Source organism: Drosophila melanogaster, chromosome 2L (genome assembly GCF_000001215.4).
Source record: "Drosophila melanogaster chromosome 2L".
Classification (NCBI taxonomy): domain Eukaryota; kingdom Metazoa; phylum Arthropoda; class Insecta; order Diptera; family Drosophilidae; genus Drosophila; species Drosophila melanogaster.
This window is the reverse complement of record NT_033779.5, coordinates 14,737,074-14,753,039: the sequence shown is the minus strand read 5'-3', so window position 1 is coordinate 14,753,039 and position 15,966 is coordinate 14,737,074. Positions and strand designations below refer to the sequence as shown.

Below are 15,966 nucleotides of genomic sequence, written 5' to 3'. Positions count from 1 at the left end.
CACCTTCTCCTGTCAGCAAATGAACAACAATATCATCAACACAATCAAAAGAAAAGGGAAGGACAAGTTTTACCTTGTCAAATGACTTGCCACGGCAGGTTCCCCTTTTTCGGATGGTATTTTTGATGAGCCGTACTTGCATTGTGGCACTCGGAGTGTCTACCAAAGTCCTGTTTTCCAGGACTTTATTAAAATTATATATTTGCATACTCGTTGCAATTTCGGCGAACGTACGAATGCAAAAGGAATGGGAGTATTTGAATTTATAAGTATGAAAAGCCATTTCAGTTAGCTTTTTTAAATTAAATGTATACTTGCTACTCAAGGAGGAAAAGGCTATTCTGGAAATTTGAAAGTAAAAAAAAGAAGAGTTTTTGAAAACATAAAGTATATATTTTCTTGATCAAAATCACTGTCGATGTGAAAAATTTTTAATATTTTATTCTTACTACTCTGACCAGCTGAGTATCTAATAATTGTATTTTAATAAAGCAAAAAATCCAAACTCGAACGGATGTACTACATAGAATTGCCTCATGCACTTCATTGAAAAAAAGTTTCTCATTACATAAGTGCATCAAAGCTGAAAATAACATGTCCTTTTAATCAGTGAATGGAAATCAGCTTTTAACTTTGTTTACCAGGAAGTGATCCCGAAAATTCCTCCACGCCAATGAGTTAAGTGAGATGTTTCCGTATCTGTGTGCAAAATGCTGGCTCTTGAATTTTTGTGCGCACCTTCAAGTGGCATAGACGTCTGCACAAATAAGCCGAGCATAAAATGCCTGTACAGATAGCAAATTCAGGATGCGGGAGTCGTGTAAACCAGTGGCAGGTGCAAGTGTTCGAGTCCATGGGTTAAATTAAATTGAAAGGCAAATGCATAGAGCCAGGAAATGTGAGCATAATATTTGCGCCTTGTTAGTTTGTCAACGCTCCGCTGGAGCTGAATGATGACGACGACTACGATGATGGCGCTGAGTGGTAAGCGGAAGGAGTCGAATGGAAGGGGGCGATGGGAGAAAATGTTTCACATTTAATGACATTTAACGTCCGACAACGTCGGCCACATAATTAAAATGCTGAACACACTAGCTTACAAAAAATGCATTTCTAAACTTTTCTTGAAAACTCATTTATGTGGCTTATAATTGCTCAATAAGTTTTAATAAAAGTCTTTTATTCCAAGGGCCTATATTTTATAATTATTTTACATGATCTTAAGAAAAATTTAAACCTAGCTAGACCCACTCTCCACATTCAGCTCTGTAAACCAGTGTAATTATGGTGCAAAATAAATAGTTCAGGAAAAATTAAGTAAAATAAAATGCGAACAATTTCTGCTCCAATTTCAGCTTGGCATTGGACTACTGAAAAAGTTAAAGAATTGCCGCACCGAAAGACCAAAACCCCAACCATGCAACTGCCAGAATCACGCTTAAGCTAACGATTTATGTGAGATTCTTTATGTGAGATTCTTTAAGCGAAATCCAAGTCAATTAGTTTCCTAATTCGTTTTACGAAAAGGAATTTATCGATTTTATCTGCAGACGTGCAGAAAGTAGTTAAGACCAGTTTCCTCAGAACCTACTTTCTCCCCATACAATTCAGCGAGTGTGTGTGAGTGTGTTTCAGTGTGGCTGTGCATTAGTGTTGATAATGATGTTGGGTATGTGTGAGTCCGTGTGTGTTTTATGCTCTCTCTGTGGGAGCGTAAGCAATAAACCAGCCGCATTGTTCATACGCCGCGTGGAACATTGTAATAAAAAAAATTGGGGAACTAACAAAAGAAACAACAAGCGAACTCTGCTTAATTAAATAAGATTTGAAATTGTTTGGAATTTCATTTGATTGCTTAAAAGGACCAACTTCTTTTTTACAGGTGGGCACTCTACCCAAATAAATAATAATGTCATGTTCTTCTATAAACTAAAACACACATGTTTTGCTATTGTTTTTTGACAATCTACAAATGTTTTTCGAGTCCTTTATTGGCCCTTTAATTTTAAGTATATAAAAATAAACAAAAATATTATTTAAAATTAAAAACCTAAGTTCATTCCGCATTTGTTTACACTTTCCAGCGCCTCTCCATCTCTCTGCCCTCCTCTCCTCCGACATCCTTTCAATCCGCGACGCGATCGCAATTTGTTGGCCTTCAGCAGGAAGGAGTCTTGTAGTGGCTCAGGACGAAGTGGTAAAAGTGTTCCGCAGTCTTAAAGAATTTTTAATTGCTTTAAAAACAAGTTGAATGCTGTTTTATTTATTTTGGCGGCGCGCGGCAAAAGGAGTGCTGGCGAATGGGCGAATGGCAGGCCTGGGGGCAAGACGATGCCATAGACAAATTCCATTAAACTTTTGGCTCCTAAACTGTGTCAAAGTTTTGGCCGGGGAGTAGGCTGCCTTGGTCCGCTGGCTCAGGATAATTCACTGAAGAAGCTTAGGGACGGGGGACTCGGAAGCTCTCTGGGTAAAAGTTTTAGCGCAAAGTAAACTCAACTCTGAATGAAATGAAAATGCCACAGAGGCAGAGTCCAATAGGGTATAAAAAGCGGGGAGGATGCTGCCATTGCTGCTGGTGTTCTCGGTGAGCAATCAATTTCTGTTGACGTTGACAACAAGGCAAAAGTCCGGCTAAAGTTAAGGCCAAAAAGAGATGGTACCGGGGGCAAGGAAGATGAGATGAGACGCGACCGTGGCAACAAATCAAAGTCGAACCGATGCCGATGCCTCTTAAGACGCCTGTCGAATTGTTCTGAACGCTATGCGGTGCCACGCCTCCACTTCCTCCTGCCTTCCGCCCACGGTTTTTCCTACTGCAATATCTCAATCTTAAGCCTGCTGCGGTTGAAGTGTATTTAAAAGTTTGATTAGTTTTAATGTTTGTAGGGTAAGTTTTTGATCATCATCGTTTTTTGGTACTTCTTGTAATTTCTATAAAGTTGATTCGATTTGCGGCTGGTATTTAATGTATCTGCATCTGAATGTACATATGCCCAACACTGCCTATTCATCCATAAGCGAACTAATCACAAGCATATTGCATAAAATAGCAATTTCATAAATGGAAACATTTGTCTAGACACATTGTTTGGTGCCCATTTAAAATGGTATGAATAAAATTATGCAAATTGCTTGAGTTCCAATGTTGTATAAAAGCTCAATTGAATTTTATAAATTCAAGGAATATCCATTCGGTTCATGACTACATTTGATAATTTTTTGATTATTTTAGTTGATTTTTAAGAGCCACGAGTTTTATCGCATAGCCTTTTTAAGTGAATTCAACTATTTCGAATTTTGCAATAGAACTGTAATATTAATTAATTATAAGCGTGCATTCCGCTGCAGTAAATTAAATTATTTCAAGTATTTCAATGCTTTCGGACTTCAAAGTAATCTCCTGTCTTCCGACTGCCACCTTTCAGCAGTTAAATTATAATATATACATTGGAAAAAGGACCTGGCAGATGCAGTCATAAATTATGAATTATGAATGTCAAGGTGCCTACGTACGTGTGTGGCCCAAGGACTTCGTCCTTTCCGTTGCGTTCCTATTGGGCTGCTCGTCCCTCGGGTCCAATAATGTTAAGAGTCCCATGCTCTGCAGGGGGAGGAACCTGGGGCCAAGTTAATAGAAACACTTTTGGTGTGCTGAAGTTATAAACATTTATGGCAGCTACTTAAAAATGTCAAGCGAAAAAATTATGATAATGATACGTGACATTTGAAAGCAATAACAATTTAGTTAGCACGCACTTTTTGATTACTCTTCTTTTTCATCGCATTCAGCCATTCCTCTTTTTTGGCATCGACCTCATACTTTGCTTTGGGTTGCCTATATTATTTATGATTTGGTCCGCATAAAATGGTAAAATTGCTTTAAAAATTGCCCCTATACACATTCAGCGGAACAAAATGAAATGGCCAAATAAAATGCTTCCGCCATTTTGTGATGTTTAAGTAGGAAGACAGGTACTTTATGGAAATAATTCCCTTATATATTTAGCCATATACGATCGTAAAGAATGTTTAAATTCATATATCCTTCCATGCCACCAAGTCAAACAGTAAACCTTAAAAAAGGCAAACACCTTATATGGAGGACACTTAACAAGGATTTCAGAAGCTGAACATTTTGCAAACAAAAAATATAAAGTCAGATATATGTATAACTGCAAAACTTACACAGCTAAGCGCTTTTTTGGCAATCCGCGCTTTTAGCTTATACAACAGGCAAGTGTGGGTGTGTTAATTTTTCACCAATTGTCATGGTTACGAAATTAACCAAAAATGCAGAGAAAACTGGGCTAGGATCCGGGCGCAGATCCTCTGAGGAAAGCGGGCAAACAAACCAGAAGCCAGCAACTGCAACCAGCAGTGTGGCAGTGCCAACAACATGAACAGCAAAGCACACATCCTGTGTGTCAACTGAATAATTCGTTGCATGCACAAAAGGCATGCACTCACATCCGGTTTCCTGTCATTCTTTTTGCTTTCTGCTTGCCAGAGACAGAAAGGGCTAACCAACACTGTTACACTACAGTGCTGGGAGTGGGAGTGGAATGGAGTGGAGTGGCCAGGCCTGCAATTTATGTCTATATATTTGCTGTTGTTGTCTTTATGGCGTGTTCGGTATTTGTTGCAACTTTTGTTTTGAATTCCTGCGGCCTTGTCACACGGCTCCATGAGTTTGCAGTTAAATTTATGTTTCATCCCACACTCACACACACACACACACACATGGGTCCAACTCTTCACGAACAATGAGCGGGGCAGAAAAAAGTGTTGAATGCATCAGAGGGCATCCAGACCGGGTCCGGGTCATAGGTCTTCTGGGATGGCGACGCGTCGCCCGCTTTTGTAAAGCAGCGTATAATCCACTGATTGCTCCCAAGGTTCAGCTTTCAACAATGAAGGACACAGTGCATGCACAGAGCGAAATCAGAGGGCGCAAACGTGAAACATGGGCAGTGCGGAAAAGAAGAATGATGACGGGACACGTTACCTTTGGTTCTGCCATAGCTGTCGGGTCAACGGATGTGATGCACTTCGCTGTTGCAGGCAGAGCAGTTGCCCCATTGTAGGTCCATCAGCTATTGCATCTGTTTGTAGTTGACCTATATATTTATTTAGGATATCACAATTTCGCTCAAAGCTACTAAAGACTTTTATGGTACCTTTTTGTTTGAGAATATTTGGCAACAAAAAGATGTTTCTAATCAAATGGGTACACAATTTTTGTAATTGTGCGAAAAAGTTTTAACATAGTTTCAAATATTAACTTAATGTTTTAAATGTTTTAAAGAGTGTATTTAAATTGTTCACCATCCCGGTAGCTCCGTCATCCCTATCCTTGGTCCAACATTCTGCAAGTCTTGGAGTCCTTTGTATGTCCGCTGAATGACATCGCACCTGGCCTGTTCGAGGCTTGAACTTTCCACAGCAAAATTCCCCATCTGGAGTCCCTAGCCAGTATTAATTTTGGATATGAATACGATGAATATGGACCATTGAATGTGTTCTTGTGCTTTGCCGCCGCTGCAACTATTCCCAGCATTGCCATTTTCGTTGCTCCCACGTAAAACTTATTGCATGCGAACCTTTTAATAAATAGATACATTCTAAATAATAAAAAGGGAACATAATCGTACACATAAATTACTTCCAAGTATATTTAGTGACTTCTTGCACTATACCTGTTATTCGATAACTAAAAGTATATAACGGTTAGTAGAGAGAGTTTCCGACCCCATAAAGTATATACATAAAGTAAATACATTCCTAATTAGGATGACTAGCAGAGTCGATTTAGCCATAAATTAGTCAGTCAAGTTTGTTTCAGAGTCCCTAGCCAACAATCCGCAGTGAACTGCTAAACTTTTGTTTCTAAAATGTTTATCGATATTCCATAAATGTTTTGAAAACGCATACGCTAACGCATATAAACCTCTGATTTTCTTGCCACGAGGAGGCTAGGAGAAAACATTTGGAAGGCAAGATTCTCGGCTTCTTCTTCTAGAGACACCAAGTTAACATCGTAGAGAGTCTGTATGTGCTGCTAAGGAGTTTGATCTGTAGGTTGATGTTTTATTTCACCAACCATGCATTAACTATGTACTTTGTGCAGAGGAAACAAAGGTCGAAAACGCTGCTACGTTCATTCAGAAAACAAACGAAGATAAATGTTCACAAAGTTACGCGAAATAAAATGATTGATACATAATAATTTTAATAACGATTTTGTCTACGATCTATATACTATGTTAATAGCGACAGTAAAACGATCTGTTAACATAAAAAAAAAAGAAAGATTCTTCTAATCACTTCTCGTAGCTGAGAAAGGTGTATCCATTGGGCGAAGAAATCGACTGAACCGTCCTCGATTGTTTTTGTTTTATTGTCTAGTACAGCAACATATCTGTGCCATTTGTATTCAATGTGCTTTTACCATAAATAACATAATTTCCGAAAGCCTAGTCCTGACTTCAAAAAAACCTCACCGAAAGAATGCAATGAGCCTAGAATTTTCTAACCATAAACAATCGATGTTTTTGCTGCTGATTTCCATTTGCATTTTCCGACGATGGCTTCATTAGGCAGCACCCAAGTAAATCAAGTCTGCCTGCAAACGTAGCAGAAAAATTTAAATGATATGTATGCACATCTGAACCAAGTATTTTTCTTTCACATACGCAAGCACACTCACCTGAAAAAAGGGGTAAAATAAAGCTGCCAACTCTGCAGTTGTTGTTGCACTGCACTGCATTTAAGTAAAATGAATTGCTTGCAATTTATTTTTGTTGCTTATCATATAAATTGCACTCGCTCGCCTGCAAGTCATTATTTGGCACATTTGCGCTCAATGACTGCACATTGTTTCTACAACGTCCTCCAACCGTATCCCTCGGCCTCAGTGTTAAATAGGAGTGACGAACCGGAAGTTTTCAGATACAACAACTGCTGACCCAGTGGGGTTTGGGTGGCCAAAATAGACCTGATCGGTTGGTCTTTTGCACTTGACTGCATCCTTAACCTTTTGCCCAAGCTGAATTCGAAGACACCTGAAAGTGCCACTTGAGCATTTTCAGATTCTTTATTTACCACCACTTGAGCACCCCGCCCAACGCCCACCCAAATAAATTTCCGGTTTGTTTTCCACATTTTTGATTTACGCATTGCTGTGTGGAGTGAATGGAAAATATACATTTTTACATTTAAAAGTGCATGTCGATCTTTACCAAATAAAGTCAGTAGAGAAAGTGTTTGGCCTATATTTTTTTTTCAAAGAGCAAAGAGTACATACAATGCATTATTTTAATTGCAAGTAATAACTATAATTTGCATTATAAATTATAATAATTTCCAAGCATTTGCTTACATTAACATGAAACATTTTTATAACAATCGCTTGTGAGGTCAAATTCCAAAAACCTATGTTATCAATGATGCTAAAAACCATGTACACAATTTCACAAGAAATCTTGGGCCCCAAATACAAATTTCAATCGCATTGAATGTCGACACCGAAATATGAAAACAATAAATTCAGCACACCGAAAAAAAAGCATTAATTTGAAATCATGAAACAAACCATTCACATGGACTCAAACGTATCAATAAGTTCAAAGGGTACCTTTGTGTGTGAAAATTTGTGAATTAAAAATTTGATCTCCATTTAATATGATATTTGAAAAGTTTGTGTACATATGAGATGAATTTTTTTAATTCGCTTTCGTTTCAAGTGCATGTTTTGAAAATGGTAAAGTAATCATTGGGTTTCCCAACCGTTTGGTATATAAGCAGGCCCTGCGGCTCCCAGCAGATTCATAGCAACAATTTTAATTGGTGACGATGGACCTTAAGTGCTGCGTAAGTTCGCTTGGAGCAGCATTAAGCTGATCTGATAGCCGTGAGCTGGTTCTGACCCCACATTTGATTAATAATACCTCTCTTCAGCTGCTTTTGCTATCGCTTCTGTTTGCCGGGGCTTTGGCTCGCCCAGAGCCAGACACGCCACGCCCAACTTTACCGCCCTGCTCGCCGTGGTGTGCCGGACAGCCCCCACCGCCACCCGGAGCAGTGAACTAACTTGTCTTGTCATTCCGATTGTAACACAAAGAAATACCATTTTATAATACCTCTAAGTAGCTAGTCAGTCGAACAAATAAAGCTGCTAAGCGATAATCAATCTTAATTTGTTTATTCATTTAATTTCATCCTTACTTTGTGGTAGTAACGCTTGTGGTACAATTTTTATGACCGCCGAAATATTGGGTGCATCGTATATGAGTGCATTTATATACTCCAGTATTCCAAGCACAAGAATACCTGTAGGAAGATGCTCTTCTCTGGCCAGCTATATTTTTAGGAATGAAATCACTAGTAGTGCAATTTTGTGTACCATCCAAAGTATTTGTGCAAAACTTGTAAGTGCATTTATATTCCCCTGTATTTAAATTACAGGCATACCGGTAAGATGATCCTAAGTTGCTGGCAGCTAAAGCAACGACCATGAAACTGACTAGTACAAGCTGAAACTATTATTATTTTTTTATCAACAACTTATATTAGCCCATTTCACTCCACTTACCATAAACTCCATATTCTATGTGATGAAGCTCTCTATTGCAAACTTCCACTTATATAGCGAAAATTTAAAGGAGCTTACACCTTATCATTAAATACCCTACCAAATACAATCATTTAAAATACTTATTATAACCATTTAAGGTACACATATTTTTACTTAGGACCTCACCTCAAACGTATATGCATGTTTTTTTATATTTCTAAATAGATCGTAAAAATGGTCGTACTCGAAATTTTGTTGAGAGTAATTACATTTCCCTATCATCAGTATTCACTAGAAGTTGATATTTGCAGCCTTGCAATGTTTCTTCAAGAGAATTTGCTGATGCATCGATGAATTCCCAGACCTAATTGAATGACAGAGAACACTGCTCTTATTGAACATGAGAAGGTTCTCGTTCGATCTGTCCACGTTCGTCCGCCTGCCTGTCCGTCCGTCGAGATTAGAGGAACTATAAAAGCTAAAAAGTTGAGCTTAGGCATACAGATTCCAGGGGCATAGACGCAGCGCACGTTTGTTATTTGTTGTAGACACGCCCACAAACTGCCAAAAATTTCGTGGCTATATAACAAATACAATAATATAATATATTATAATATAATAATATAATATAATAGGAAACGAAAAACTCCGCTGCTTGTGTAAAATTTTAACAACTCTAACTGTTGCTTTACTAAACTTACAAGAATTTACGTGAAAGAAGAAAATACATCGGCTTTTTAGCTATTGTAAATAGTAATTTCTGTACATTTTGTGTTGCGACATTAAAAACTTAACTAATTTAAGGGTTTTTAAATTTGGAAAATATTATTTTATTAAGGCTGTATTTTAGTAACGTCCACCGTGTCCGAATCCTTGCTGGCCATGTCCTCCTTGTCCGCCGAATCCTTGCTGGCCGTGTCCACCCTGTCCGAATCCTTGCTGGCCGTGTCCACCCTGTCCGAATCCTTGTTGGCCATTTCCACCTTGTCCGAATCCTTGCTGACCACGTCCACCCTGGCCGTGTCCACCCTGTTGTCCATAGCCAGCGGCAAAGACCACAGCGATCAAGGCGAAGAAAACAATCTAAAAGAAGAGAAATAAAACAATGTTTAATTCCGAGCCCACCAAAATCCTTGAAAGGAATTTGCAGAGCTTACGAAGAATTTCATTTTGGTAGATTGATTGTTTACACTGTCGAAAGCGTTCTAACTAATTCTATGTAAATGGCAGGGCTTTTATAGCAGGTGGAAGCCGAATGGAGCGATTTGCACCAAAACAAAGTAATAAAAACAAAATTTTCTTATTTTTTGCTTATTATTTCCTATCGAAATCTATATACCCCAAGCTGTGATTATTAGATTAAGCGTCTGCGATGAGGTAGCAAAATTCTAGCACTGCATTAACAGAGCTGATTTCTGATCAGGGGTTGAGGACCTTTAGCCTGATCTTTCTTCTTGTTAATTTGTTTTGCTTATTTTGGAGCTGATTAGCTATATACCGATTAAAAGCTTTTCAATTGCCACTAAAAAAAAAGTATAAGAAACGGCGAAGACTTTTTAGCGCTGCATTTAAATTCACAAGCTTAACAGTATTCTTTTAGGCTGAATTTGCTCTCAAAAAAAGTACAATTGGTTTGGAAAATTTTAAATGTTTTTGAATGTAACCAAACACAGCGAAAAAAAATACAAATAATATTTCTTTAAAAAAAAGGATGTAAAGAAATAAACTAGTCTTATTAGTTTAATAAATACAATTTTTTAAGACACATAATTTCTATGTTTTTATAGACGGTACTTGTGGAGTAATTGAGTATACCAAATTCTTTAAAAAGTCTGTGGGAGTTCGAAGAAGGCGTTGCCGAACCTTTACCTATACAGAATATATATATTCTTCACCAGCATCACCAGCGGAGTCTATCTAGCCGTATTCGTTTGGCCATCTGTCTGTAAGCCTGTCTGTATGAACTGAATGAGATTCAGACCTCTAAATAGTTCCAATTCTTTCAGAACCTGTGCCAACAACACTCTAGATTCTTCATTGATTTCATCTAGTCTTGTCTTGTAAATATCTTAGTTCTTCTATTAGCTAAGAAATGGGTATCTGATAATCGAGGAATGCGACTATAGTGGTCTAACCTGTTAAGCGCTAAAATTCAAAGACATAACATAATTATACGTATGTATAAAAAATTAATCCATGATTACAAGGATTTCATACTTAATTATCCCTCCTCATTTCGAAAGTCTAATGATAACCCAGAAAAGCAAACAAGAACATTTGTTGCCGTAACACGTTTGTGATGCGTGAAAACGGAACATAAATGATCTAAAGTAATCTCAAACAACGTCTTCTTCTAAGTCGCCCTTAGTTTTTCTTAGCAACTGTTGCGGACTTATTAGATTAGGCTCGACTTCCCAGATAAGATTGATGTTGAAGGGTTCCCCCCGTTGAGCATAGGCATTGATACAGTGCTCAAATATTAATTTCCCAGACGTCTGGAAATTTTTTTCGTATTTTTGTTGGGTTAATTGTACTTGATTTTGTCAGAACATTGATAATACTTCGGCGCGTGACGACATGATGAGATTGCAGGAGAGTATAAAAGATCGGAGGCGTCCAAAAATTTTATTCACATTAGCAAGACTAACCGAAGTATCAGCACCATGAAGTTTTTGGTACGTTTTACATATACGCTTCAAAGAAAAACCTTTAAGAACTAAGTTGATTTTAATATTGTTACAGATCCTCTTCATTGCCCTATTCGCCGCGGCCGCTGCCCTACCTCAGTTTGGATTCGGCGGTGGATTCGGTGATCAGCAGCAGCAGCAGCAAGGAGGATTTGGAGGTGGATTTGGTGATCAGCAGCAGCAGCAAGGAGGATTTGGCGGTGGATTCGGAGGTGGATTCGGTGATCAGCAGCAGCAGCAGCAAGGAGGATTTGGAGGTGGATTCGGAGGTGGATTCGGTGATCAGCAGCAGCAACAGCAACAAGGCTGGTAAAAACCAATTCATAGCACCGTCTTAACGCAGATACCTCAATAAAAATATGACACCTTTATGATAAAAAAACAATTGGAATTTTTTACTTTATCGTTCTCGAAAATTTATGAGTTTTATGAAAATAAATTTATATTTATTATTCATTTATATTTATTAAATAGTGCCCAGAAATAAATACACTTAACATAAGGGACAACGGGAAATATCTTCTCTTTCAGATGTTCAAATGGTTTTACTTAAAACATTGTAAATATAAATAAAAGCCAAAATATAAAAGCCATATTATAAATATAAGCCAAATTTTCACAAAAATTTTGTTTTTCTTTGAAATATGTAACGCAACTAAAAAGCGGATTCAACATGATTGAAAAAACAGATACAATTTCGAGTATCCTAATCAATGGCCTCCTCAGCAGCCACCCTTTTGTGCTCCTCGATCTGCACCTTGTCCAGATCGACTCCATCTTTTTTGGCTGCCCGTATCTCGCCTTCCCCCTCCGATCCGTCTAGCTGGTTGGTCTGCCAAACTCCTGTCCACGGCAGTGACATCACTGACATGACCTTGACCAGACTGCTATGGTTTTCCTGGTCTAGATCACTCTCCCCATTTCCTTCCCGTATTCGTCTGTCTCCATCCGGCAACTGCAACTCCTCGCAGCACAGCATGGAAATCAGCAAGTGCTCAACGAAGAGGGTTCGCCGCAGCCTTTGAGATTCGTCCGTATCGTGGCACTGCACTTTTTGCTGTGCAATCCACTGAAGTAGAACATATCTGTCGTCGTCGTGTTCGAATGGCCCCCCGGAACTCAAGCCTAACGCCAGGGACTCTGAATTGGCTGCCTCCTCTGGAGGATCATTGTTGCTTAGGAGCTGGGGATCGGAGCTCACACGTCCAGTTGACAGCCATACGGATATATCGAATATCCTTGAATTCGGAGTTGTTTGCAACTGCGATTGGCGGTGGTGGCGCATGTGATTACGGGTAAATATTCGGCGTAGTGGCGGTGTGTCGGGCTCTAGGTAATTGGCGTGATCGATGTGGTTGTGCAGGAGATGTTTGGAAAGGTGGCGTATGGCCACCAGTTCGGCGGCCGACAGTCCGGCGCACATGGGGCAGACCACATATTCATTGGACACCCGATGTTGAACGTAAACATGTTCGATGAACCGCTTCGCTGTGAGCGCAAGTAGGCCGCAATGTGGACAGGTGAAGCAATTGGACAGGTGGACCAGCTCTGGGATTTCGCCGTAAAGCAGCGGAACCAGATCGTCCGAGTCAGGGAACAATTGCATGGGATGATTGGCGCGATGCTCTTCCGTTTCTATCTGATGATCGTAGCATATGTCACATAGGTTATAGTTCACGCAGCGCAAACACCGGAAGCGGCTACCCTGGAAGATCGTCATTTGACAGCCGTTGCAGCAAATGTTGCGGTGACCCATCCTCGATCCTTGTGCTAACTTCGTTCTTAGCGAATATACCTAAACTCTGGTCGAAAAAACGGGCAAAAGGGTTCTAAATTTTAACAAATCGAATCTATACAATGACATGATTTTCATAGATGTAAAATATTTCGGGGCGTTTGGTAATAACATATAATTCTACTTTTAAAACTATTTTTCAACCTAAATGTATCAAACTTACTCAAGCTTTCTACATATTTCCTTTGCCTCTTTTAAACAAATGTTTATTTTTGGAACCTTAAGTACAGCGAAAAAAAAGTTAAATAAACATGCACTGTACTATTTTGTCCGGTGAGCACAGCTATCTACGTGACAAATAACGATAATGCAATTTGTTTTCCAAACCTATATGAAACGAGAAATAAGCCCCCATTATTGATAAGGAACTAAATCTTTTATCTAAATCTTTTGACAGTAGAAGATAACTCAAAGGATATTTTATATTTGCTCAAATCAGAATGCAGTTATCGAAAATTAAACTTCCCTTGAGCTGAAAATTTAGCTTGAATTTATAATTATACATATGTCCAAATGTAATACAGCTTCAGTGTGTGTACACATAAAATTCAAAACCCAAAAAATCCACAAAAATTGCTATTTTAGTAGGTATTGCGTTGAACACATCGGTTCTAAATGTGGCTGTTGTGCCATTAGTTACTCTTCTGTCTCTGTCTCGGTTTGAATCTCCATCTCGCTCTCTTCTTTTTAATTTTCCCGACTTGGTGCGCGGCAGTTGTAATAGAAGTTTTCCGGCTTCATGCACCTCCGCCCTTGCACCACCCCCTTTCGGCGACCATTGTGGTGGATTCAGTACACTCTTAAAAATAAGATGTTTAATAAACATATAGCAGGTGGAAGCCGAATGGAGCGATTTGCACCAAAACAAAGTAATAAAAACAAAATTTTCTTATTTTTTGCTTATTATTTCCTATCGAAATCTATATACCCCAAGCTGTGATTATTAGATTAAGCGTCTGCGATGAGGTAGCAAAATTCTAGCACTGCATTAACAGAGCTGATTTCTGATCAGGGGTTGAGGACCTTTAGCCTGATCTTTCTTCTTGTTAATTTGTTTTGCTTATTTTGGAGCTGATTAGCTATATACCGATTAAAAGCTTTTCAATTGCCACTAAAAAAAAAGTATAAGAAACGGCGAAGACTTTTTAGCGCTGCATTTAAATTCACAAGCTTAACAGTATTCTTTTAGGCTGAATTTGCTCTCAAAAAAAGTACAATTGGTTTGGAAAATTTTAAATGTTTTTGAATGTAACCAAACACAGCGAAAAAAAATACAAATAATATTTCTTTAAAAAAAAGGATGTAAAGAAATAAACTAGTCTTATTAGTTTAATAAATACAATTTTTTAAGACACATAATTTCTATGTTTTTATAGACGGTACTTGTGGAGTAATTGAGTATACCAAATTCTTTAAAAAGTCTGTGGGAGTTCGAAGAAGGCGTTGCCGAACCTTTACCTATACAGAATATATATATTCTTCACCAGCATCACCAGCGGAGTCTATCTAGCCGTATTCGTTTGGCCATCTGTCTGTAAGCCTGTCTGTATGAACTGAATGAGATTCAGACCTCTAAATAGTTCCAATTCTTTCAGAACCTGTGCCAACAACACTCTAGATTCTTCATTGATTTCATCTAGTCTTGTCTTGTAAATATCTTAGTTCTTCTATTAGCTAAGAAATGGGTATCTGATAATCGAGGAATGCGACTATAGTGGTCTAACCTGTTAAGCGCTAAAATTCAAAGACATAACATAATTATACGTATGTATAAAAAATTAATCCATGATTACAAGGATTTCATACTTAATTATCCCTCCTCATTTCGAAAGTCTAATGATAACCCAGAAAAGCAAACAAGAACATTTGTTGCCGTAACACGTTTGTGATGCGTGAAAACGGAACATAAATGATCTAAAGTAATCTCAAACAACGTCTTCTTCTAAGTCGCCCTTAGTTTTTCTTAGCAACTGTTGCGGACTTATTAGATTAGGCTCGACTTCCCAGATAAGATTGATGTTGAAGGGTTCCCCCCGTTGAGCATAGGCATTGATACAGTGCTCAAATATTAATTTCCCAGACGTCTGGAAATTTTTTTCGTATTTTTGTTGGGTTAATTGTACTTGATTTTGTCAGAACATTGATAATACTTCGGCGCGTGACGACATGATGAGATTGCAGGAGAGTATAAAAGATCGGAGGCGTCCAAAAATTTTATTCACATTAGCAAGACTAACCGAAGTATCAGCACCATGAAGTTTTTGGTACGTTTTACATATACGCTTCAAAGAAAAACCTTTAAGAACTAAGTTGATTTTAATATTGTTACAGATCCTCTTCATTGCCCTATTCGCCGCGGCCGCTGCCCTACCTCAGTTTGGATTCGGCGGTGGATTCGGTGATCAGCAGCAGCAGCAGCAAGGAGGATTTGGAGGTGGATTTGGTGATCAGCAGCAGCAGCAAGGAGGATTTGGCGGTGGATTCGGAGGTGGATTCGGTGATCAGCAGCAGCAGCAGCAAGGAGGATTTGGAGGTGGATTCGGAGGTGGATTCGGTGATCAGCAGCAGCAACAGCAACAAGGCTGGTAAAAACCAATTCATAGCACCGTCTTAACGCAGATACCTCAATAAAAATATGACACCTTTATGATAAAAAAACAATTGGAATTTTTTACTTTATCGTTCTCGAAAATTTATGAGTTTTATGAAAATAAATTTATATTTATTATTCATTTATATTTATTAAATAGTGCCCAGAAATAAATACACTTAACATAAGGGACAACGGGAAATATCTTCTCTTTCAGATGTTCAAATGGTTTTACTTAAAACATTGTAAATATAAATAAAAGCCAAAATATAAAAGCCATATTATAAATATAAGCCAAATTTTCACAAAAATTTTGTTT

At 38.4% G+C, this 15,966-nt stretch overlaps 6 protein-coding genes, 1 long non-coding RNA gene and 1 pseudogene across 12 annotated transcripts, besides 2 other annotated features; 5 read left to right on the top strand and 3 right to left on the bottom strand.

The window, feature by feature from the left end:
- The first annotated feature begins 5,959 nt into the window (after positions 1 to 5,959).
- On the top strand, positions 5,960 to 6,233 carry CR45458 (annotated as a pseudogene).
- A 630-nt stretch (positions 6,234 to 6,863) lies between these two features.
- On the top strand, positions 6,864 to 7,169 carry lncRNA:CR46411 (long non-coding RNA:CR46411). The gene has a single exon (NR_167821.1). It is a non-coding gene; the product is annotated as a long non-coding RNA:CR46411 (long non-coding RNA).
- Positions 7,170 to 7,829: 660 nt separating this feature from the next.
- Positions 7,830 to 8,195, top strand: CG42587 (uncharacterized protein). Its single transcript, NM_001169510.2, has 2 exons — positions 7,830 to 7,872; positions 7,960 to 8,195. Exons 1-2 carry the CDS (start codon positions 7,855 to 7,857, stop codon positions 8,089 to 8,091), a joined length of 150 nt encoding a protein of 49 aa, NP_001162981.1. The 5' UTR covers positions 7,830 to 7,854; the 3' UTR covers positions 8,092 to 8,195.
- Positions 8,196 to 8,222: 27 nt separating this feature from the next.
- On the bottom strand, positions 8,223 to 8,619 carry CG42681 (uncharacterized protein; the record flags this gene model as incomplete). The annotated part of the gene is made up of 2 exons (NM_001201883.2): positions 8,594 to 8,619; positions 8,223 to 8,540 (listed from the first exon to the last, which is right to left on the bottom strand). Exons 1-2 carry the CDS (start codon positions 8,603 to 8,605, stop codon positions 8,223 to 8,225), a joined length of 330 nt encoding a protein of 109 aa, NP_001188812.1. The 5' UTR covers positions 8,606 to 8,619.
- Positions 8,620 to 8,991: 372 nt separating this feature from the next.
- Positions 8,992 to 9,099: a mobile genetic element.
- Positions 9,100 to 9,160: 61 nt separating this feature from the next.
- Positions 9,161 to 9,847, bottom strand: CG34166 (uncharacterized protein). Of its 4 annotated transcripts, none has more exons than NM_001299013.1 (2): positions 9,733 to 9,847; positions 9,161 to 9,658 (listed from the first exon to the last, which is right to left on the bottom strand). In NM_001299013.1, the coding sequence occupies exons 1-2, from the start codon at positions 9,742 to 9,744 to the stop codon at positions 9,422 to 9,424; spliced, it is 249 nt and encodes an 82-aa protein (NP_001285942.1). In that variant the 5' UTR covers positions 9,745 to 9,847; the 3' UTR covers positions 9,161 to 9,421. The 4 variants fall into 4 exon arrangements, with proteins under 4 accessions (NP_001285942.1, NP_001097162.1, NP_001162980.1 ...); NM_001103692.3 differs by having other exon boundaries at positions 9,233 to 9,658; positions 9,733 to 9,788; NM_001169509.2 differs by having other exon boundaries at positions 9,315 to 9,658; positions 9,733 to 9,788.
- Positions 9,848 to 11,199: 1,352 nt separating this feature from the next.
- CG42586 (uncharacterized protein) lies at positions 11,200 to 11,879 on the top strand. 2 transcript variants are annotated; one of them, NM_001169508.2, is made up of 2 exons: positions 11,200 to 11,250; positions 11,318 to 11,879. In NM_001169508.2, the coding sequence occupies exons 1-2, from the start codon at positions 11,239 to 11,241 to the stop codon at positions 11,573 to 11,575; spliced, it is 270 nt and encodes an 89-aa protein (NP_001162979.1). In that variant the 5' UTR covers positions 11,200 to 11,238; the 3' UTR covers positions 11,576 to 11,879. The 2 variants fall into 2 exon arrangements, with proteins under 2 accessions (NP_001162979.1, NP_001162978.1); NM_001169507.2 differs by having other exon boundaries at positions 11,318 to 11,637.
- A 22-nt stretch (positions 11,880 to 11,901) lies between these two features.
- Positions 11,902 to 13,126, bottom strand: CG42585 (uncharacterized protein). The gene has a single exon (NM_001169506.1). The coding sequence runs from the start codon at positions 13,016 to 13,018 to the stop codon at positions 11,969 to 11,971; it is 1,050 nt and encodes a 349-aa protein (NP_001162977.1). The 5' UTR covers positions 13,019 to 13,126; the 3' UTR covers positions 11,902 to 11,968.
- A 1,600-nt stretch (positions 13,127 to 14,726) lies between these two features.
- Positions 14,727 to 14,772: a mobile genetic element.
- A 498-nt stretch (positions 14,773 to 15,270) lies between these two features.
- CG31775 (uncharacterized protein) lies at positions 15,271 to 15,950 on the top strand. Of its 2 annotated transcripts, none has more exons than NM_165091.3 (2): positions 15,271 to 15,321; positions 15,389 to 15,950. In NM_165091.3, exons 1-2 carry the CDS (start codon positions 15,310 to 15,312, stop codon positions 15,644 to 15,646), a joined length of 270 nt encoding a protein of 89 aa, NP_723882.1. In that variant the 5' UTR covers positions 15,271 to 15,309; the 3' UTR covers positions 15,647 to 15,950. The 2 variants fall into 2 exon arrangements, with proteins under 2 accessions (NP_723882.1, NP_001162976.1); NM_001169505.2 differs by having other exon boundaries at positions 15,389 to 15,708.
- Positions 15,951 to 15,966: the final 16 nt, after the last annotated feature.

Excerpts from the sequence above, each read along its gene's own strand:
- CG42585 (NM_001169506.1), bottom strand. The coding sequence starts at position 13,018 with ATGGGTCACCGCAACATTTGCTGCAACGGCTGTCAAATGACGATCTTC.